The sequence below is a fragment of the Rhineura floridana genome, chromosome 8, assembly GCF_030035675.1.
Source record: "Rhineura floridana isolate rRhiFlo1 chromosome 8, rRhiFlo1.hap2, whole genome shotgun sequence".
In the NCBI taxonomy this organism is placed as follows: domain Eukaryota; kingdom Metazoa; phylum Chordata; class Lepidosauria; order Squamata; family Rhineuridae; genus Rhineura; species Rhineura floridana.
Genome location: NC_084487.1, coordinates 125,119,000 through 125,143,122, shown reverse-complemented (window position 1 = coordinate 125,143,122; position 24,123 = coordinate 125,119,000). Strand labels below are relative to the sequence as shown.

The following is a 24,123-nucleotide window of genomic DNA, read 5'->3' as shown; positions in this document are numbered from 1 at the left end:
GCAACTGGTTTTCAGAAGCATGCTGCCTCTGACTAGGGTGGCAGAGCACAGCCATCATGGCTAGTAGCCATTGATAGCCCTGTCCTCCATGAATTTGTCTAATCTTCTTTTAAAGCCGTCCAAGCTGGTGGCCATTACTGCATCTTGTGGGAGCAAATTCCATAGTTTAACTATGCGCTGAGTAAAGAAGTACTTCCTTTTGTCTGTCCTGAATCTTCCAACATTCAGCTTCTTTGAATGTCCACGAGTTCTAGTATTATGAGAGAGGGAGAAGAACTTTTCTCTATCCACTTTCTCAATGCCATGCATAATTTTATACACTTCTATCATGGCTCCTCTGACCCGCCTTTTCTCTAAACTAAGAAGCCCCAAATGCTGCAACCTTTCCTCGTAAGGGAGTCGCTCCATCCCCTTGATCATTCTGGTTGCCCTCTTCTGAACCTTTTCCAACTCTAGAATATCCTTTTTGAGATGAGGCGACCAGAACTGTACACAGTATTCCAAATGCGGCCGCACCATAGATTTATACAACGGCATTATGATATCGGCTGTTTTATTTTCAATACCTTTCCTAATTATCGCTAGCATGGAATTTGCCTTTTTCACAGCTGCCGCACACTGGGTCGACATTTTCATCGTGCTGTCCACTACAACCCCGAGGTCTCTCTCCTGGTCGGTCACCGCCAGTTCAGACCCCATGAGCGTGTATGTGAAATTAAGATTTTTTGCTCCAATATGCATAATTTTACACTTGTTTATATTGAATTGCATTTGCCATTTTTCTGCCCATTTACTCAGTTTGGAGAGGTCTTTTTGGAGCTCTTCGCAATCCCTTTTTGTTTTAACAACCCTGAACAATTTAGTGTCATCAGCAAACTTGGCCACTTCACTGCTCACTCCTAATTCTAGGTCATTAATGAACAAGTTGAAAAGTACAGGTCCCAATACCGATCCTTGAGGGACTCCACTTTCTACAGCCCTTCATTGGGAGAACTGTCCGTTTATTCCTACTCTCTGCTTTCTGCTTCTTAACCAATTTCTTATCCATAAGAGGACCTCTCCTCTTATTCCATGACTGCTAAGCTTCCTCAGAAGCCTTTGGTGAGGTACCTTGTCAAACGCTTTTTGAAAGTCTAAGTACACTATGTCCACTCGATCACCTCTATCTATATGCTTGTTGACACTCTCAAAGAATTCTAATAGGTTACTGAGACAGGACTTTCCCTTGCAGAAGCCATGCTGGCTCTGCTTCAGCAAGGCTTGTTCTTCTGTGTGCTTAGTTAATCTAGCTTTAATAATACTTTCTACCAGTTTTCCAGGGACAGAAGTTAAGCTAACTGGCCTGTAATTTCTGGGATCCCCTCTGGATCCCTTTTTGAAGATTGGCGTTACATTTGCCACTTTCCAGTCCTCAGGCACGGAGGAGGACCCAAGGGACAAGTTACATATTTTAGTTAGCAGATCAGCAATTTCACATTTGAGTTCTTTGAGAACTCTCGGGTGGATGCCATCTGGGCCCGGTGATTTCTCAGTTTTTATATTGTCCATTAAGCTTAGAACTTCCTCTCTCGTTACCACTATTTGTCTCAGTTCCTCAGAATCCCTTCCTGCAAATGTTAGTTCAGGTTCAGGGATCTGCCCTATATCTTCCACTGTGAAGACAGATGCAAAGAATTCATTTAGCTTCTCTGCAATCTCCTTATCGTTCTTTAGTACACCTTTGACTCCCTTATCATCCAAGGGTCCAATCGTCTCCCTAGATGGTCTCCTGCTTTGAATGTATTGATAGAATGTTTTGTTGTTGGTTTTTATGTTCTTAGCAATGTGCTCCTCAAATTCTTTTTTAGCATCCCTTATTGTCTTCTTGTTCTTTTGCCAGAGTTTGTGTTCTTTTTTATTTTCTTCATTTGGACAAGACTTCCATTTTTTGAAGGAAGACTTTTTGCCTCTAAGAGCTTCCTTGACTTTGCTCGTTAACCATGCTGGCATCTTCTTGGCCCTGGCGGTACCTTTTCTGATCTGCGGTATGCACTCCAGTTGAGCTTCTAATATAGTGTTTTTAAACAACTTCCAAGCATTTTCGAGTGATGTGACCCTCTGGACTTTGTTTTTCAGCTTTCTTTTTACCAATCCCCTCATTTTTGTGAAGTTTCCTCTTTTGAAGTCAAATGTGACCGTGTTGGATTTTCTTGGCAATTGGCCAGTTACATGTATGTTTAATTTAATAGCACTGTGGTCACTGCTCCCAATCGGTTCAACAACACTTACATCTTGCACCAGGTCCCGGTCCTCACTGAGGATTAAATCCAGGGTTGCCGTCCCTCTGGTCGGTTCCATGACCAACTGGTCTAGGGAATAGTCATTTAGAATATCTAGAAACCTTGCTTCTTTGTCATGACTGGAACACATATGCAGCCAGTCTATGTCCGGGTAGTTGAAGTCACCCATTACTACCACATTTCCTAGTTTGGATGCTTCCTCAATTTCATATCTCATCTCAAGGTCTCCCTGAGCATTTTGATCAGGGGGACGATAGATCGTTCCCAGTATTAAGTCCCTCCTGGGGCATGGTATCACCACCCACAACGATTCTGTGGACGAGTCTGCCTCTTTTGGGGTTTCGAGCTTGCTGGATTCAATGCCTTCTTTCACGTATAGAGCGACTCCGCCACCAATACGTCCTTCCCTGTCCTTCCGATATAGTTTATAACCAGGGATAACCGTATCCCACTGGTTTTCTCCATTCCACCAGGTCTCCGTTATGCTCACTATATCAATGCTCTCCTCTAAGACCAAGCACTCCAGTTCTCCCATCTTGGTTCGCAGGCTCCTAGCATTAGCGTACAGGCACTTGTAAGCAGTGTCTCTCTTCAAGTGTCTTTGGCACTTGTGGTTAGGCCTGTGGTAATTTTGCTCTTCTGAATTTATATCCTGTGCCCCTGCTCTCACAATGCCTACTTCTAGGCCTACCCCTTTTAAAATTTCATCATTTCTTTGGTTTTTATCCCAGGGGGGAGGTTTATTCCGAACCGGACATTTCTCAGCTCCTGTCGGGTTTCCCCCCTCAGTCAGTTTAAAAGCTGCTCTGCCACCTTTTTAATTTTAAGTGCCAGCAGTCTGGTTCCATTCTGGTTCAAGTGGAGCCCGTCCCTTTTTTACAGGCCCGGCTTGTCCCAAAATGTTCCCCAGTGCCTAACAAATCCAAACCCTTCCACCCGACACCATTGGAAACCATCAATCTATATTTAATGACCTTTTGAGTCTGAGCTTTGAATGTCCTCTTGGAATAGCCCTCTTAAACTCCATCTATCACTACTCTTTTCAGGCATCTGTCTGGGAATAAAGTTACTCCATTAATGTTGCAACTCCCCCCCCCCAATACTGCCTTTTTGTTACCCATTGTGTGATGGGGAAAAAAGTTAAAGACATATTGCCCTTTTGATTAATGTATCATCTTGGTTCCTTCTCTATTACAGAAAAAAATCTTGTATTATATTTTTAAGTCCTCAAATTACATGTTCAATTGCAGCTCTTCATTTTTCTTCAAGATCATAAGCTATGCTGTTTTGCTATTGCTCTGGTTGTATTAACGAAGTCCTACTCAGAGTAGACACATTGAAATTAATGACCCTAAGTTAGCCATGTCTATTAACTTCAGTGGGTCTACTCTGAGTAGGACTGCCACCTTTTGTCTCCAAATATTTTTGTATGTTGCTTTAAGGTTATTTTGTAAACTTAAGCTGTTGTAGGATGTTCACATGCACTAAAAGAATGTAAAATCAGGTGTCCCCTGCAAGTTAGTGTGGTACATGTGTATATATGTGTCATTAAGAGTTTGCATTCATAACAAGTGCATAAACATTCTCCTGCCAAGTAGAACACTCAATCTCACAAGAAGCACCATCAGAAGCTCTACCAGTTTGCAGAATTATTCATTAAGGCTCTTTATTTATTGGCCTCCTAACTACCATGCAGATGACTCAAACAGCTGGCCCAAGGTATAGCCCAAGCCTCTCCCCTCCAATTCTGTTGTTCCAGGCCAGCATAACGTATGCAAGTCCACAAATACGCAATGTAGACAATCTGAAGTGGAGGCACCAGGTTCCACAGCATACCCAAACAGCCTCCTGGCGGGCACATACTCTCCACAGACACTCAGCACACTCTTAAGGGCACATTTTCTTGTAGAGGAACTCTCCACAAGCCAAGAAGAACTTAACACAAAGTACCAATATTTCTAAGTGACACCTCCACCAAAAAAAGAAAGAAACACCAGGCAAAAGAGCAGGGCCTGTATTTCCAAAGTGAAAAACTCCGAAACCGTTTAGGGGATAATGAAGGTAGGCTGAGGCCCTTCTGACTCTGCCTCCTTACTCTGCTGCCCAAGGTCGCGGTCGCCGCTGCCGCCAACCCTATCCCCACCCAAACCAGCCAGGCCAAGGGCGGGTTTCTTACCCGCGCGTGGACTGTCCCCATGGCTCCGCACTGATGCCAAGCGATAAGAAAAGGAGGGAAGAGGCGCAGCTGTTACCAGCCAGCCTAAGCGGGGGCCGGAGACGGTGCCCAGCGAGCATCACATGCAAAAGCTGCACGAATCAGCCATGACAAGAACGTAGACAGCAACCCCAAATTTCCCCTCCCGAGCATCTCTGATTGGCCAGACAAGGGCGGAAGGGGCGGGGCCTAACAGCTGAGCCGAAGCCATCAGCTTAAGGGAAAAACGCCACTAAAAGAGAGAGACAGAGACTTTAGAATAGGAAAAAATGATACGAACAGTCTTGGTTTCCGGGAACCCTCATAGAGATAAGAAAGTACTACAGTATCTCATCTATTCCGAGAGGAAAAAACAGGGGTCACGTTGAACGCCGTTTTGTGTCCACCGGGAACAGTGAGAGGGGCCAATAGAAATCAATGGGGAAATGCAGGATTTTGGCATAGCTGAGAAGTTGCAACGTGCTCCCTCCAGCAAACGGTGGCAGCCAACACAGACGTGCTTGCTGTGTCTAACTCATGTCTTATTTAATGTGTGTGTGAGTTTAAAAGTTTTAAAGAATTGTAAACATTGCAATGCCAGTACCATTACAAGGTTGCGACCACCCTGCCATGTAGGCCATAGTTCGAGGTGCAGGTAACAGTAGTCTGGATTGAGAACCCCAAACTCCCCTATACAAATTTTGTAGCAAGGATCAGACTACTTAAAATGGCCCTTATCAGGCCACTTTGCAACCCCAATTCAGTGTTTAATCGCATTCATGCACATAGCACGTCTAATAGCGCATAACAAGAATCAGCTGGCTCAGGGCAGTGGCCCATCTAGTCTACCGTCCTTTTCTTACATTGGCCAGCCAGGTGCCCATGGGAAGCCCAGAAGCACGACCTGAGCACAAGAGCACTCTCCTGTGCTGTGGTTTCCACCAACTGGTATTCAGAAGCACACAGCTTCCAACTGTGGTGGCAGAGCATAGCCGTCAGAGCTAGTGGCCACTCACAGCCTTATCTTCCATTAATTTGTCTAATCCTCTTTCAAAGCCATCCAAGTTGGTGGCCATCACTGCCTCTTGAGGGAGCCAATTCCATAGTTTATCTATGCGCTGCGTGAAGAGAAGCACTTTCTTTTGTCATGCTATTTAGAAGAAAGTCTGCATTCAACAGATTCTTCTCCCAGGCAAACAGGTATAGAAATGCGTCCTAATAAATGAAAAATAATAAATAATAAATAAATAAATATTTGGGGGAAAACACATTTTTCTACATGACGTAAGACCAAATTCGAAAGAGCACCAACTGCTGTGTTTGCCGCTACCCTTTATTTATTTCTGGCTGTTGCTTTATCATGGTCTAAAAGCTAAAATATTGGGTTTCTTCGTTTTACGAATAACTCTCACTTCCACCCAGGGAGAAAGGAAATCGTGATTCTAAAAGTTTCGTGTTTCTATGATAGTTACTGTAACATTCGTGATCCATCGGCGTAAAGTGAGGTCGCTCTGTCTCTTGCCATCTCAGTAGTGACAACACCGTATACTTTGCATCAGATCATAAAAAAAGTAGAAAACCAAGTCAATTGGTGACAATCTTTTTCTATGTCTATGAGGAAGGAGACGCAATGAAGGGGTACTTCGACTCCTTCTATGATTGGACCGCTGGGCGAAGCCCTGCGAGAACCTCGAGTATGTGACGAAAGGGCTGACAGAGGCAAAGGGCGGGACCTTAAGCCCCCGTTCAGATTCCAGCCATTAAGACGGCTACGAGTGCCTCTCCCAAGTGACACGTCAAAAAACGTTAAATGACAAACTTTCAGCTAAAGCATCTTGGGAATTGTAGTTTTGGAACCGAACTATGAAATCCGACAGACCCCTGGTAAACAGCTGGGGCTTTATTGAGTCTAACTCTTGGCACATTTTTGTGGAGAAAATTGAAAAGGCACACATCGTAGGACGCGCTTTAGGATCGATTTGGTCAAAGTTAAATATTTTGAGGTCCAATTTAGGTGTGTACTTTAAAAGTGCCAAAACTTTGGATATGTTGTCTTTAATCTGTGGGGGTTCTCATACACACGTGTTCACCTTTGCAAAACAGGTATGTGTGTAGGACTGGTACGTTAATAGTTGTGTGTATGTATGTTTTAAAAGGCATTTTATCTCTACGTTCCAAAATGTTATATTTAATCTCTACTAAATTGAATGACCTACGATCCTATGCACATTTACATGGATTAAACCCACTCAGCTCCTGGAGATTTATTTCCAAATAAATATGTATACAAGCAGGCTTCACATTACCTATCACACAGGAATAAGGGGGGGGAACATTCAGAATTCAAACACCACATTTTCAAAATGAAAGCAATGCAAGTTCAAATGAATAGTAAATTGTTCAAATTTTCATTAATTTTTTTGCTATGTAATTGTAGCTATAGTATAGAGGATTGTTAATTATCAAGAATTTAATCTTATTTTGTTACAAGTTGTATTGAAAAATGATTAAAAGAATAATGAAATGTTTTCATTATGTAGTGTAACATGGTGCAAGAAAATTTAAATTCATGTACAATGTTAAGAGTCCTGTGAAATATTTGCTGAAGTAATTTGTATATTTTATTTGGATGAATTTCATTTGGTAAAGCTTAAGGATGTGGACAAGGCGCTTGATCTGTTTGGGAACCCTTGCCCTTTGTGGCTGATAAAAACTAGCAAGGAGGGAACAGCTGACTGGGCCAGGGAGGTATTTAATGCCTCTTTATGAGAGGGAGTGGTCCCTGTATGCCTAAAGGTGGTGGTGGCAAGGCCACTTCTTAAGAAATCCTCCCTGGATACAGAAGATTTATATAACCATCATCCTTGTTTGGCAAGGCTCTTGAGCAGATGGTCACTCACTAGATCCAGGCTCTCTTGGATGTGATTTTCTAGAAATACTTTCAGTCAAGGTTTAGACCTGGTTTTCACATGGACACTGCCTTGGTCATCCTCTATCATGACCTTTGTTATGAGAGATACAGGGGCAGTGTGCCTGTTGACTCTGTTTGATCTCTCAGCAACTTTTGGTACCATTAACTATTCAGCTGTCTGAATTGGGACTGGGTGGCACTACTTTGCTGTGGTTAGTCTTATTTGGACAGCTGCCTTCAGAGTGGTGCTTCGGGGTGATGCTGCTTAGCCTTCAACATGGGGTTCCACAGGGGTTTTGTCCCCCATGCTGTTTAACATCTGTATGAAACTGCTGAGTGGGATTATCCAGAGATTTGGAGTGTGTTGTTATCAATATGCTGATGACATGCAGCCGTTTCTCCTCTGCAGGTATGGCAGAGGCTGTGCTGGATCATTGTCTCACTTTAGTAGTTGGATGAGAGATTAATCTAGATAAACAATCTAAATAAGATTGAGGCACTGTTCATGGGCAGTTCCCTAGACTTGGATAGATGAGCTGAACTTGTGTCTGAAGAAGTTGCACTCCCACTAAAGGACCAGAGGTGCAGCTTGGGGGTACTTCTAGATCCACTGCTTGCTGGAGGCACAAGTAGCTCATGCCCAGCTGTGACTGTTACCTGGGAAAGGATAACCTAAGTAGTCTATATGCTAGTAACCTCTAGGTTAAATTACTCCAATGTTTTATACATGGGGCTGTCTTTGAAGACAATTTAGAAACTACAGCTAGTGCAGAATTCAGCAGCTACAGTACTGAGACCAGAAAGTCTGAGTATGTAAGAACATGGCCTGACTGCACTGGCTACCAATTATGTTTCTGGGCTCAACGCAAAGGACTGGTTTTGGCTTATGCTGCTCAGGACCCAAGGCCTCAAGGACCACCTCTCCCCACACAAACCATCCCAGACCCTGCCGTCTTCATCAAAGGCTCTTCTCTATGTCCATCTGAGAGAGATGCATAAGCTGGCTCTATGAGAATGGACTTTTTCAGTGGTATCCCCACCTGTGGAATGCTCTATCCAGGAAAACATGCCTGGCGCTATCATTCTCAGTTTTTAGGTGCCAGGCTAAGAAATTTTTATTTACCTGGGCTTTGTTGGTTAAGCTAGACTCTGCTGAGGTGGTAATATTGTACCGGGGTAGGATTTGTCATTATTATTTATTATTTTGTGCTGCATTATATTCTTTTGTATTGTGTATTATTTTTAACTTGGGCTTTTAATTGATTTTATCTATATTTTAGTTTGCAGTTAAGTTGCTTTGAGACATTTCTTTTTTGTATAACAAAAATATCAATTCTTCAGCTTGAACAGAATATAGTACAAGTAGCAAATACTGCACTTTGGCAGGAAACATTAATGGACTTAAAACCAAATGGCATTTTCCATAGCGTCACTGAAGTTGAGAAAAGGAACTCTGGACCCAAGCACTCTGCTAGATATAGTTGCTGCAGTACAGCTGTAATCCTTTTATGCATGTACATACATACTTTGCACTCTCTCCAACATCGCCACCTTGCTTATCTTCATCTCAGCTAAACACATTCTTTTCCAACCACCAGAGACTGGAGCAAGCTGGCTACAACAGATACCTTCTGTGTAAAAGAATTTCTTGTCCTGTGGAATTATGTGGCAGAATATACATTTCAAAAATATTGCCACTCCACAGAGGAAATACAAACCTCAATATTAAGGTTTTCATCAATTTTTAAACTAAATCATTTACAAAAAAAGGAGGTAGAAATCATTTATGATTTTGGTTCTCTAGGTATTTCAATGGTCTTATGTGGAGATGGGGGAGGGATGACTCTACAGTAACAGTAGGCACCAATCCTTAAATCTTTTTTAAATCCTCAAAGAGAACACAATCAATGGTGCTCTTTAGTACAGTGTTACAAGCTGAAACGCGTACTTCAATTTTTGTAATGCCACAGCTTAAATACAACCTCAGCATTAAAAGACAACATTAAATAAGTCCAGTGATACAATGTATTTATGGAGGACCGGGGCGGGAAGTTAAGTACTCTTAAATTCAGTTTGCTATCATAAACAGTAGACATCAAAAACACTGTTTTTTTATTTTGCTATTGTTGATTGTAGCAATATTTTGGTTCATTTTGGAAATACAATCAAGTTGTTTTAAAAAGAATGATTAAAACCAGCTATCACACAAAATAATGTATTAAAGACAGTACCTTGAATGAAATAGCACCAAGGGTATAAATAAGACAATTTTTGTAATATTAAAAATTGAACACCTTGGGAAACATTTTTACCAACAGTTTAAAGTAGCTTCTTTTTCTGAGACACAGCACTTCCTTTGGTTTTCATAATATGAAATCACAACTAAAAGACTGGTCAAAATTAAACTTGCCCACAGTTAGTAATTAAAAGAAATACATGAGGCTTCCCACAGCTCTGAAGGCTTTGATATTTGTCAACATATAAGCCACCTCATTCCTAACAGAGACATCACAACCAAAATCCATTTGATAATTGGCCCTTTGATCATTATGACAGACAGCATCAGACCACACCAGTTCTACAACTGTTATGCCAGGGTATGGTTGCCTGCAGATCGCTTAACTGCTCGAGGTACCAGTCTGATACAGCATGTTGAAAACTATTCTTTCATCATTTCTGATAATGAGATGCAAACCTTGTGCCATAAATGAATATCCTTGTCACTCTAAGTGATGAACGTTGTGGATCAAGGAGTACCCATGTATCACTATCAGTATGGTATCAAGGATTTCAGAGAGACTTTTTATGTTACCATCCCAACAAGTGCTTCTAAAATGAAAACCATGTGAAAAATGGCTTATTTTTTACTTGACATTACTGTCAGCGCTCAATGTTATGGCAATTTAATCTATAAATAAAACTCAAAAAAATATTGGCACATTTTCACATTTTGTCAGTAAAGGCTGGGCTAAAAATGGTTTGAATTTAGTGAAATTGAGGACAGAATGATTACTTCAGGAAAATCACATACAGTTCACTCTTCAGATTTTTATCTTGTTCTTACAAGGTTCCCAGTGCTGCTTGATTACTAGAGCTACATGTAATAAACAGAAGCTGTTAAGCTTCATAAATTACAAGTCACACTGTAATGCTCTGCTATTTACTCCATGGAGATAAATCATTCAATGGGCGTCTTGATGACATCTGTAGTTCATTCCATGGTTGATCAACAGTACATTAAAAGAAAAGGGCCTGCAATGAGATTCCTTCAGTAAAATATTTTAAGTATAGCCTTGTTTATTGGGGTTGAATTTAGCCCTTAAGGATACCTTGGTATGGAGTGGCATGTGTGTAGATCTGTGGCTTCTCTTCCAACTCAATTGGGGGAGGGGGGAAGCATCATTCAGAAAAAAATATACTTGTTAAAACACACAATGCTCCTAGATAAGATATTCCTAAAAAAGAAGGAACCTCACAACAGGGAGTGTAACTGACATGGTAACACTTCCCACCAGTACCATACATTTAGATGTAAGGGAAGTAACACGTTTGAGGCCTTCCAAAAAATTCCTACATGCCATGGCCCTTTAAGTACACATAGTTTGATTTTACTGAAGTGCAAACACCACTTATATAAAGACAGACAGGGAACACAACTGTATTTTAAAAGCTATAGTTTTGCTACAAATACTCCTCCCCCCCCCCAAAAAAAATCTTGTTTGGGTAAACAGTGTTCTATTGCACTAGGGTCTTTTTAACCCTTAAGTCACTATCAGGACGCTACACCAGCACATTTATCTTTCCACAAAAGATAATCCAAATGCATCTATTGTAAACAGGTCTTCAAAAAGACTGTTTGGCAAGATGCTAGATGAACTGATGCCTCCAAGACTGAGATTTCTTTGACTATGCAGCAGTCCTCAAGCTAGTCTTCTGAGGCAGTCTGGAAACTCTTCTCAGAGGAGGAGTCAAAATCCACCCCCGATTCTTCAGAGTGTATGAAAAAAGGGCAAATGGAGTCAAAGCTTTCATTTATACCAACTTCAACTTCTTTCTTAACTAAGTCTTTACGGCATGGAAGATCCAAAAGCCACTCTTCAAGGTGAGTTGAAGAATGAGGCATTTTAACAGAGCAATAAGAAAAGTGAAGATTTGTGTTCAGTGGTGCAGTCTGGCATTTTCTAAGCAATGTACTATTTTCTTTACTGTAAAGAAGAAAGAAGATGTTAGTAAATCTTCAGCAACTTTTGATTTTTGTCATAAATAAAAATGGATACAGTCTTCCCCATCATCCAATCAGCAGTAGATGACTGAATAGTTTTTTTAAAAATGTACAAATCTTCATTATATGCAATTTTTATATTTGGTAACACCTTCGTCAATTTATCAGCAGTTCTAATTTAACTAGAATTTCATTCATGTTATTTAAAATTTATTATTTATTAGTTTTTGTAGCTTTACTAATCTTTTTATTACTTCTCTTCATTTTACACCAGCAATGTGTTTAGTAGACTGGTCTTTTCCACAGACGGAGAGAGAGGGTGGGGGGAAGCAGCTAAGCAATTATTTTTAGTGATCATTTCTGGTGTGATGATTTTATTCATATTACAATTTCCTTAGCATTCGTTTCTATCCCATCCAAGTTTTTGCTAATGGATAAAGTAGGGTGGGTGTCTTAAAATATATTGCAACCGTAGAAGGGATCTGGGGTAGAAAGAAGTTTTTGGCAGGGCAGAAATTATTGTGACACACCAAAAGTATCTTACTGTGCGATCCTGTGCAATGTTGGATAAAAGCAAAAATTCCTAGAAATGCTCATTTCTGTATTGCACAGTGATTGTACGCATACATCAATTAATATTTTGGTCTGCTTCAAATACTACACATTTATTCTACAAAAGTAGCTCCATATTAAAAAAAAAGCAGTGAAAGCTGCCTAACTGCTGTCTTAGAGCCTTCCTTTTGCACTGCACCATTTCCTACAGTTTTTTGTGCAGACAAATGTGCATCACAGCAAACCCTAATGCAGACTGATAAAGTCAAAATTGTGGAAGGCAGGTAAATTAAAACATGAATAAGTATGAGGAGCAGGGGAAGAGAAAAAGTTTGTTAGAAACAGATTTGAATCACAAAAACTAGGAGAAGGGAGAATTAAGAAAACTAATGCTAGAAAGGTTATTCAGGGAAGAAGAAAATGAGACTAGATTTTAAGGTCACATAAAAGAATTTTTAAAAAGAGCATTAATCACACATGATTAATATCACATCTACAACAGACCATATTCAGTGTTAATTTCATTGCCAAAATAACACTACACCACGGCTAGCTCTCTTTGGGGAATTTCATGGAGGAGAGGAGAGGGAAATGATTGGGAGGAAATGCATTGATCCATAGCATACTCTTAATCTTCTAACAGTGATTAAGCAGCCAGAAACAGATCTGCACCTGATCAGTAAAGGTGCATGTAGCAGCACAAGATTTACCTGGGAATACACAGTAGCCTTTTTCTTGCTTTGGAATATATTGTACCCACAACCTGACAGAGTTGGCCCTGCATCCATCGCACATCATCAGGGATATCGGGAAACCAGTCTACTAATCTGCAGGGAAGAACGAAAAGAATGTTTCAGGAAGAACCCAGATTTGAGAAAATGTCATCTGATGGTGAAGAAGCAAAAACAAGCTGTACTACTAAAGCTACATATTGGCATCAGGTTATCCCCCTGCCCTCAAATCCTTTCTAGCATTATTTATGACTAGCTATCATGTTTAATTTGGATTTTCTCTCTACAACAGGTTTTAGGAATATTATTCATAAGATCTATTTTAAAGGTTCATAATAATTACACAAAATCCCTGAACAGAGTTCTCTGTGCACCCAATTTCAAGACTTTTCACTGGAGATGCACACCAATATAAAGGGAATGCACTGTAAGCCAGGAGGTTCCAGTACAATCAAACCTCAACCATGATTTCACAAGGTATTTAAGCATGTTATTCAGCAATATTTCACCCCTCCACCCCATCCCATCTGCAATACAAGGATAATACTGGCTTATCTTGCAGGATATTTTTTATTTCCATAAGAAAATTGGTATATACAAATGAAGAATGATTTTTTAAAAAATTATAAGCATTACTGAGATGTTATGTGAAGAGCTTTGAGCACTTAGGAAATGTGCTACATAAAATCGCTAGTACAAGAAGGGCACTCTTCCAAACTCAAAACACTCACCTTAAGGCCACAAAATATGCAGACTCAACTGGCAGAGTATACGGCAACATCATAAAGGACATCAGTCGCATTGGTAGAAATTTAGAAAGTTGAGTATAGAGTCCACATTTCTCTTTACAAGCCTCCTGCAATGCTGTTATTTATACAGTCATTAATCTCAACAGTACATGAACATAATGAATTCTAGTTTCTGCAAGAATGACCCAGCATTGTCTGGAATCATGCACTTAGATGGCCCATAATAGGCCATCTTATGACAGTCCTCAACTAAATGCACTTAGTACCCTATGATATGCAGCAGGGCCAAGTCATTGCCATCTTACTGGCACACACTTCAGCCATGTTCAGGCAGCTTCTACTGGAGACAGGTAATTCTACTAAGTCTCTACTGCAGGTGCAATTTGATCATTCTAGCACTCCAGAAGCAGACCTGCAGCTGAGATAACCTCAGAAGAGGATGCTCATTGTGTCACTGATCTGTGAGTCATTACCCTTCCAATCAACAGACTCATGGGGAAAAAGGAAGGGGAGGCTTCTCCAAGGGCAGTAATTCTTACTCTTTCACACTCTAATGCACTGTAAAAATAAGCGTTCCCACTGTTTTAACTCAGAAATATATATATATGGCTCTCAAAAGCTTGGAAAAATTGTTTATTTACTTGCTCACTCACAGCAAAACAAGCCAGCCAAGATTTCTATTCAGTACTTTCTTTACTGTATGATTCTCCCTGTAATCTACTTGTTTTTCTTTCCTTACATCCTTAAAATATAAATCCTATGATCCAACCCTTCTGAACATGGAGGACAGGAAGCTGAGTGAGAGGCAAGGGACAAGCAAAAGGATAAAATGGATTAGCCAACCTAGCTTATTCCATCTCCTTCTCACCCCCACTTGCTCTGCTATGGCTTGTCTGATGGGTGCACTCCTTCTCCTTGTGCATCCAGAAAGCCAGATGTGCCCCAAGGTTTGGTTAGTAGCCAGCATTAATATTTTCCATACGTTAGCCAAAGAAGACTGTTCTGCAGTGCACAAATCTATACCCAAGTTTTACTAAATCAGTTTGCGCTGTATTCAAAACACTCCCATAATGCATGTTTATAATTTGTCCAGTTATAAGTAATAATAATAGGTTTACTCGTTCTTTTAAATATAAGATTAAAATGTGTAAAGAAAATTAGCAAAAAAAGCTGAATAACAAATTGTATTTTATATTTATCTTATCACTGTATTAACTCTGGCCAGTTCTTATATATTATGTTACAGAAACAATATTGCTTTCCAAAACAACAGGCACTACAAATGCAATAAAAAACATTGGTCATTATCCAACCCAAGCCAAACACCTTAATGTCCTATTGATTTCAATGGGAGAGATCTAAATGTATGCTAAACTCTCTGCCAGTGAAATCACCTGGGACTTTACAAGTGCTGAACTCAGACTCGACTGCACCCATTGTTATTTTCACCTACCATTACTAATTACTGAAATAATTTAATGAAACTTCATTTTACAACAAAAATGGGGTTACTTTAAATCTTTACCTTTACGGAGTCTAGGAGGGAGATTCTCAAAAATGGTTCCATCCAATGGCCAAGCAGCTAATTTCAGCTGGTCAATAAGCATTTTTTCATCTTGCATCTCCTTTTTGGCTTGATTTGCTACAACTATTTTTTTGTCAGTATAAGCTGGAGTCTGTGCAACCACCTGCCGATCTTCCTTTGTTAAGGCCAAGTCAAAAGAAACTGAATCATGCAGCAGACCTGAGAGAGACACAGCAAAAATAGTTTCTGATATGATGGTATTTTTATTCAAGAGCATGCAGGCATCATGGTGCAAAATGCATCAGGAAGAGAGCATAAACATTTGGAGCATTATGTAACTCCTAGGTCAAAAACTTAGTATAAACTTTCAAAACTTAAGAGTAAGAATGTCATATGTTGTCTGAAATGGTCAATGCAAGAACAGAAAAACAGTGGGAAACAAGCACCTATGAATCTCTTAAAACTGGCACCCTATCCCTGGCAACTTGTGAAAAATTAGCAAATATTTTATTTATTGTTATTATAGTATGCGGCTGTGCTAGTTTCTGTAGCTCCGATTGGTCAGGAAAGGCAGCCGAAGGGAAAACTGCATTCCTTGTGCCTCACCCCAAATGCCTGTTTAGGATATGACAGGCAAGCCATATTTTGGCTATCACGAACAGTCTTCACCTTGAGCATTCCAATTCCCTCCCTCCCTGGCTTAAACAAACTATAGTTTCCCATGATATCCACACCAGACAAATTATGTTTGGTGAAAATCATAGACTGAACAAGATTCCATTTCTGTTTTGGAGGCAAACTATCGATTGCACAAAACAGGAATGGAAAGAACTGGAACATGCAAAAAGGTGGGAGCACCTGAGCCAGAAGCCTGTTCAACATGACCAAACAAACAAACCATGGTTTGGCTTTAACAACTGAAGCAAGCCAACAACACTACCATGCTGGTATTGTTTACATGCTGGTACTGCTGCCCTGGGCTCCTACTGGGAGGAAGGGTGGGATATAAATCTAAAAAAATAAATAATAAAGTAAGGTTGGCTTAAAACAGGGCTGCAGAAGGACACGGTGTGAAGCGGCTATACTGCTACAGCTGTTCCTGTGTCAGCCCCATATCTGGGTCTTTTTGGTAAGAGTTGGAATGCCTAAGCTTCAGTGTATGTTTGGGAAAACATACATTGGATTTCAGGAACAAAACGCAAGGCTACCTGTGACTATAAAACAGTGGGATTTCTGTAAAATGAAGTATATTCAGGACAATTTAAGCCTGAAGTTTAAGGTTCCTAGTGGGTGTGTGAAAGAGAGGAGTAGGAAGACCCTCAGTAAAAGATTATCATAGAATAGTAGAGTTGGAAGGGGCCTATAAGGCCATCAAGTCCAACCCCCTGCTCAATGCAGGAATCCAAATCAAAGCATTCCCAACAGATGGCTGTCCAGCTGCCTCTTGAATGCCTTCAGTGTCGGAGAGCCCACTACCTCGCTAGGTAATTGGTTCCATTGTCGTATAGCTCTAACAGTTAGGATGTTTTTCCTGATGTACAGTCGAAATCTGGCTTCCTGCAACTTGAGCCCATTATTCCATGTCCTGCACTCTGGGACGATCGAGAAGAGATCCCAGCCCTCCTCTGTGTGACAACCTTTCATGTACTTGAAGAGTGCTATCATATCTCCCCTCAGTCTTCACTTCTCCAGGCTAAACATGCCCTGTTCTTTCAGTCTCTCCTCATAGGGCTTTGTTTCCAGTCCCCTGATCATCCTTGTTGCCCTCCTCTGAACCTGTTCCAGTTTGTCTGCATCCTTCTTGAAGTGCGGAGACCAGAACTGGACACAGTATTCAAGATGAGGCCTAACCAGTGCTGAATAGAGGGGAACTAATACTTCACACGATTTGGAAACCATACTTCTCTTAATGCAATCTAATATAGCGTTTGCCTTTTTTGCAGCCACATCACATTGTTGACTCATATTCAGCTTGTGATCAATGACAATTCCAAGATCCTTCTCACATGTTCTGTGGCTGAGCCAAGTATCCCCCATCTTATAACTGTGTATTTGGTTTCTTTTTCCTAAGTGTAGACCTTTGCATTTATCCCTGTTGAATTTCATTCTGTTGTTTTCAGCCCAATGCTCCAGCCTATCAAGGTCCTTTTGAATTTTGTTTCTGTCTTCCACGGTATTAGCTATCCCCCCCCCACATTTTGTATCATCTGCAAATTTGATAAGCATGTTCTGTACCTCCTCATCCAAGTTGTTAATAAAAATGTTGAAGAGCACTGGGCCCAGGACCGAGCCCTGTGGTACCCCACTCATTACTTCCACCCAGTTTGAGAAGAAACCATTGATAAGCACTCTTTGAGTACGATTCTGGAGCCAACTGTGGATCCACCTGATAGTTGTTCCATCCAGCCCACATTTAGCTAGCTTGCTAATCAGAATATCATGGGGTACTTTGTCAAAAGCTTTGCTGAAGTCGAGATATATTATGTTCACAGCATTCCCACAGTCTACAAGGGAGGTTACCCGATCAAAAAATGAGATAAGATTAGTTTGGCAGGATTTGTTCTTCATAAATCCGGGTTGGCTCCTAGTAATCACTGCATTGTTTTCAAGGTGCTTACAGATTGACTGCTTTATAATCTGCTCCAGAGTTTTTCCAGGGATTGATGTTAGGCTGACTGGTCTGTAGTTCCCCGGTTCCTCCTTTTTGCCCTTTTTGAAGATAGGGACATTAGCTTTCCTCCAGTCATCCGGCACTTCACCAGTCCTCCACGATTTCGCAAGGATAATAGACAGTGGTTCTGAGAGTTCTTCAGCCAGTTCCTTCAATACTCTAGGATGCAGTTTATCGGGCCCTGCCGATTTGAACTCATTCAAAGTGATTAGGTAATTCCTTGACCGTTTGTCTGTCAAGCTCAGGCTCCAATCCTGCCCCTTCTACTTCATGTTTCCCGGGAGGATCATAGACCCTTTTTTGGGAGAAGACTGAACCAAAGTAGGAATTGAGCACTTCTGCCTTTTTTGTCATCTGTTATCATTTTGCCTTCCTCATTGAGTAGCTGTGCCACTGTTTCTTTTCTCTGTCTTTTACTATGGACGTGCCTGAAGAAAGCTTTTTTGTTGCTTTTAGCATCCCTCGCTAACCTCAGCTCATTCTCAGCTTTAGCCTCCCTGACACCATCCCTGCAATTCTGTGATACCTGCCTGTACTCTTCCTTTGTGGCCTGGCCTTCTTTCCATTTCCTGTATGTGTCTTTTTTTGTTTTCAGCTTTTTGTGAAGCCACATTGGCTTCTTCTGCTGTTTCCCCCCTTTTTTCCTTGTTGGAATTGCTTGCCATTGCGCTTTTAGAATTTCCTTTTTTAGAAATTTCCTTTTTTAGAAACTCCCACCCATCTTGGACTCCTTTTCTCATTAGCGTCGCTTGCCATGTAACCATACTTACAATTGTTCTGAGTTTATTGAAATCAGCTTTCACGATTTGGCTAACGTTTATATTTGAAGACAAGATTGGCATAGCATAGCAAAGTAGACTCCTGAAATGGACAAGTAACTTAAGTCCAAGCTTGATTCTCCAAGTTTGACTAACTTATTATATATCTCAATTTTTCTGTGGTCCACGATTCCCAAAGTGTATGACCAAGGTTATATAAACCAAAATGCAACTCATTCTCATCAAGTTCTTCGGGGAGAAATGTCTCATGATACTCACAACTGCATCATGTACATGTATGGGGAAAACCTAACACTAAAAGCAGACAGAACAGTAAGACCCTGGCAAGCACAACATTGCCCACTTTTATTAGAAAACACTAGCCACATTGCAAGTAGAATCCCTTGTTATACAATTAAGAGTTGAAACCACAATTGTACTGCCTGAGACTCTATATAGCCATTCTCAATTTGTCCTTGAACTGCACTGTCTACTGGCAATCACTCCCAAACACCTGGCTACCTGAAGAGTGAGGAAACCAAATGGGCCTTCTGCCTAGAGCCTAGACACCCCAACTGGAAGGTCCCTCTGTCACCTGGCTACCTGCCACACTTCAGATAGCAGAGGAACACAGATGATATGCTAAGTGCATGGTAGGATCATGTGGGAAGAGATGATCCTTCAGATATCTAAGTCTCCAATTGTGTAGGGGGAAAGCAGCTTGAACTGGGTTCAGAAACAGCTTGAGAGCCTGTGAAGATGATCCGATGCAATAGGTCTACAATATACAGTCTACATATTGGGTTCCAGTTAATGCTACCATTTTGAACTAGCTGAAGTTTCTAGACATTCCTCAAAGGCAGCCCCACACAGTGTTACAGTGACCTCAACTGGATGTTACCAAGACATGAGTTATGGCCATCATCTTTTCCTTGAATACAAAACTGTGCAGACCTCTTTAATATTATAACTAAGATTCTGTTCACCATACTTCATATTTGAAATTACAAACAGTGACATACCATTTTCTTTTAAGAATCTAAGAGCATCTGAATATCCTTGTTCACAGATCTCTCCTAGCACCTGAAAATAAGGTTACAAAAAACTAGTAAACTGAAGGAAGTGCCTACCAAATTCCCAAAAAGCAGTTTACAGAAATAAATGCATAGGTTATCATGGCAATTAACCTTCCATTGACAGGTGGGGTCAAACAGACCCTGACAGCACTGAAAAAAATTCGTAACATGTTTGTGTACTTCCACAACTCTATTTTGAGGTAGTCCTCAACAATGGTAAGAAGTGAATTGCTGCTGTGTGGTATTCTTTCACTTTAATTTAGTGAAAAATTGATATCTTATGGTTTTTGTAGTCCATTCCACCCTTATTAGAATATCAGAGGAAACTGGGGGGAAATGCACATAAGCTACTAGGCCTAAGGCAGAGGTGAAGAATGTCCAGCCTGCAGCCCTAATTAGGCCCACCAATCCACACCCACCTTCAAATCAGAGCTTCAAGTGCCCCGCAGGGTTTTTCCAAGAGGCTTGCAAAAAGCCATGCACAGTGCTTTGAAGTCCTGACAGTCTGCTGATTTTTGCCTTCAAAGTGACGCATCACCTGATCACATTGTAACATCAGGTGATTTACAGATGAGCAGCCCCACCCACCTACCAAATGTGGACTACAGGAGGTAGGAAAGATAAGGTCAGATCCAATTCCCCACCTTTGCCCTAGGGAGTCAAAGTGAAATGTAATTTAAAATTATCAGTTACTTAGTCCAGAACATATTCTAGCCATATCATATGAGAAAGGAGCAGAGAAAGTGAAAAAACATTTTCCTAGAACCTTCCTAGAGATCCAGCAAAAGTTATTTTTTCATCATAGGTATCATTTTGCTTAAAATTTACTAATTTGGCATCTGGGGTTGCTAAGAACTTAATTGCAACTATGCTATCTGCATGCAACCATCACCCTCAATTTAGCAAGTGAGCAGACCTAAGCCTTGAATCAAGGACCATCAGATGACCATTTCTCTGTTCACAGAAAGATCTTTGCAAAATGTGTTGCTGAGGGTTGCACAATGTCACTGGTTTCCTTCAAATGAATCAATAAAGTCCTTAGATTCAATTATCAGCTTCAATGATGAACTACCAAAGTGAGAGACCAGCTTTCCCCTGTGCACAACCTATGGGATATGTTTGCCAACATTCTCCCATAATGCTTCATGTCATAGAATGTTACAATTGATGAACAATGACATTCAAAGAAAGATGTCCAACAATTACGTCATATTTAGTAATTTCCATCAAGAATTATATTTGTATAGCTTTTATGGTGTTCCTTTTTCTCCAGTACAGGATTTCCTATAGACAGAGTGTTAAACTTTGGCAGTTGCGAGATAAAAAGCTAAGGTCTCACTTCAAAGCTGTTATAGCTTACAGTTTTGAACTGATGAATAATAATATACACATGAATACATCATTCAATGTTCACAAAAAAAGTTAAACATCAAGAAGCTGCTAGACTATTAGTATTCTTCCCCAAACTGTGTGCAAGTAAATGTACAAAATATCTCCACTTTTGCCTCTCTGAGTAGTGATTCTCAGATAAGCAACATAGAAGAAAAATGACAGTGCATTCATACTAATTCCCTTCTTGGCAATTTCCCTAAACATCACACAGTTAAGTATGCAATTCTCCCAAGGAGGTGGGGTTTTAGTTCAAAACAGCTCTCCAAGAGGATAACCAGTGATACAGCTGAACCACCAGGCCACCTAGTATTGTATAGTTTCAGGGTCCTACATAAACAAAACCAAAAAGAAAAAAGAGTCTTTAAAACCCATACAACCGGGAAATTTAAAAAGAAAGATGTAGAAAACTTCATCTCCCCAAAAGAAAAAGAAGTTAAAACCCAAATATTCAAAGTCTGGAACAAATTCTCAGTTAGTGGAAGCTGAATCAAGGCATGCATATTACTTCTGGCATCGTAAGGCTTCTAAATTGTGTCATCTTAGACTTCAATCTAGCCTGCATGAATATGCCATTGTAGTCAGATCATGATCCAACTTCAAGCAAGAATGTCCTTAGATTTATTGTTTAGGTGACAATTCAGAACAGCATGCAAAAGAAGTTATTCTTCGTGGGTGTCTCACAATTCCAAGACTCCGTCTCACTGGAAATTGACCAAAACCAAATCTGAAGTGTGCAACAGACCTAAAATGTACACCAGGAAGATGCCACCAGAACAGTCACCCTCCAGCAAGTCATCCTTATCTTGGTTACAACAATCCACATGTGGATCAGCACAATCACTTTTTAAGTTTTCATGCCCTGCCACCCTGTAGCCACAGGGAATATGAAGTAGGTGTGTGGATACTAAATATGATGTTGCCATTCCATGAAGCCAGCATTTACAAACACGGCTGTGCCTGGAACAGGGATGATTTACCGCAAGGAGGTTGCTGTTGCCAGAAGTGTCATAGAATCAAAATGTGTTCAACAGCTCTCATTCAGGTGGCTTTTGAGGAAAAGGATTTAGCCAGATTTATATTTTTTCATCAGATTCTATGTGACTGCATGTGTGTCCATCCCACTGTTGTTGCTTTAAAACAGATATATTATCAGTGGCTTCCAACCTTTGAAGGACTTTAAATTTAAGTACATATATTAAAATAAGTTTATCTTACATATTTCAGATTATTAATACAGTTTGATGGTATGCTGGCTTTAGCCTAACGTTCATGCCATTGTCAGTTTGCAGCCAGACATAAGCAAGTTATATAGCCATGCACCCAGAAATCAACTCTGATAAAGCTGTCTAGCATTCCATTGTTGGAACACACACACATACGTGCCAACATACCTAGAGAGATAAATAAGAGACCATGGTGAATATACATACCTTGGGTTCTGGTGGGAAAAGCGCTTGAGTTAAACGGTATATGTTCCCTAAGCTAAACTGAATGCTGGTATTGGTGAGATTCATTTCATGGAAATTTGCAGAGTTGCCCTTGGGACAAATGTCACTCTCCCCAGTGAAAGGTGAAATTGTGATGGTATTTCTGGAGTCATGCTGTGGTAAGTTATCACTTATTCCACCATCTACATAGCGCTAGGCGGGGGGAGAGAAAGACAAGGAATTTTATTTGCTTAAGCAAAACTCAGCTGAATTGCTCCACAGCATCAAAAAGCCTAGTATTTTCAGAAACCAGTTTTCTTGTTGTAAGACTTGTCAAGCCCATAGTGATGCTTCATCTGGATCAATTTGTTTTCTGTCTCAAGAATATAATTTCACTTGTCACTGGCCTTGTTCACACATAAGCCAGGCCACTGTCTAGAGACTTTTGTGGTGCCTGAGTTTAGAAGCCATTTCTCAGACATCTCGGGAAAAAATATTTCTGACTCACAGCATTAAAAAACATTTAACACTGGATCACTGCCAGGAAGACAGGATTTGTAGTCATTTTTATTTTATTTTTAAGCCCAATTAGAGCATAAAAGGTGATGCTTGCCGCCTTATCAGTTAGGAATCTTTCAGATACCAAACAGACCTCATCTCTCTGCACAGGAACTTTCCTGTGGAATTCCTCACTCCTTCTTCTTTTCCTCTTCTGGATCCCAAGCCTTGCAGAAGAGGGCAAGCATTCAGTGTCCCTTCTCTATTCCCTGGCTAAGCCCATTAGCTAGCCAAACTCTCACTCTGTCTTCCTTTCCCCTGTCTTCTGCTTTCAAACAATCTGTTTCCTAGGGAGACCTCTCTTTCTTCTCCTTGCTATGCTCTTCTTCTTTGGCTGTCTCACCCCAACATGTCATATTCTCCTTCCCTCCCTAGTTGTAGCCACCCTGTGCAAAAACAGAACTTTTCTCAGTCATTGCCCCAAAGGTCTCATGCTTTCTTCTGATTCTTGCCTAAACACTTTCCCAAGGCTCCATATAGTGACCATTTAGACTCCCTACTTTCTTTTGACCACCTCCCCTTCTCTTCCTAGAGGAAATAGCTCTCCTCAGCACCCATTGTCCTTCTCGTACCACCTTCACTCCATCTCCCCTTACCCCTAATTCATCCAACTTTATCCTCCGTCTCCTTCCCCTGCTCGGTTTTATTGCATCTTAGTTTTTCTATGTGTGTTTGCCTCTTTTGTTCATTTTAAACTCTTGCAAATGTAGCCTATTGTTAGTGTGCTGCTTGTTCTGTTTAATATCTTAGTAAATATGTGAATTACCTCTTGTGGTGCCACATTCTGGAGGATGTCCAGGTCTCTACATCAAAAGACCCCAAACACCAAAAAATCCCCCAAAATATGTATCAGAGTTGCATGTGAGAACTGCAGGTTTGTGTGCAAAGTGCACACTTCATAACACCTTCTTCCCCGCACCCAAATTTTCTCCTACATCAGTTGCAGCCAATTCAGAAAATTAAACAGGCTTTCAAGCATGTCTCATGTTTGTCATCCCAACTAAATCCTTTTAGTTAACAGAATTGTCCAGCCAGGAGGGCAAAGTAACCAGATTAACATGAACCGTGGATTTAGTCT

General features: G+C 40.7%; 2 protein-coding genes across 5 annotated transcripts in view; both read right to left on the bottom strand.

Annotated features, from left to right (window-relative positions):
- SAMM50 (SAMM50 sorting and assembly machinery component) overlaps positions 1-4,655 on the bottom strand; it is a 30,250-nt gene extending 25,595 nt beyond the window's left edge. The window contains exon 1 of the mRNA XM_061582363.1: positions 4,456-4,655. Coding sequence (XP_061438347.1) covers positions 4,456-4,476 — 21 coding nt within the window. The 5' untranslated portion in view covers positions 4,477-4,655. The remainder of the gene's footprint in view (positions 1-4,455) is intronic.
- A 4,792-nt stretch (positions 4,656-9,447) lies between these two features.
- The window catches only part of LOC133363166 (patatin-like phospholipase domain-containing protein 2), a 44,161-nt gene continuing 29,485 nt past the window's right edge, over positions 9,448-24,123 (bottom strand). The window contains exons 4-9 of one of the 4 annotated variants that reach the window (XM_061582361.1): positions 22,491-22,700; positions 19,615-19,675; positions 15,164-15,382; positions 13,621-13,753; positions 12,869-12,985; positions 9,448-11,589 (exon numbers count right to left, since the gene is read on the bottom strand). In XM_061582361.1, the coding sequence (XP_061438345.1) occupies positions 11,310-11,589; positions 12,869-12,985; positions 13,621-13,753; positions 15,164-15,382; positions 19,615-19,675; positions 22,491-22,700 (1,020 nt within the window). In that variant the 3' untranslated portion in view covers positions 9,448-11,309. Of the gene's footprint in view, positions 11,590-12,868; positions 12,986-13,620; positions 13,754-15,163; positions 15,383-19,614; positions 19,676-22,490; positions 22,701-24,123 lie in introns of those variants that run through there. The other 3 variants (XM_061582360.1, XM_061582359.1, XM_061582362.1) reach the window with 3 other exon arrangements.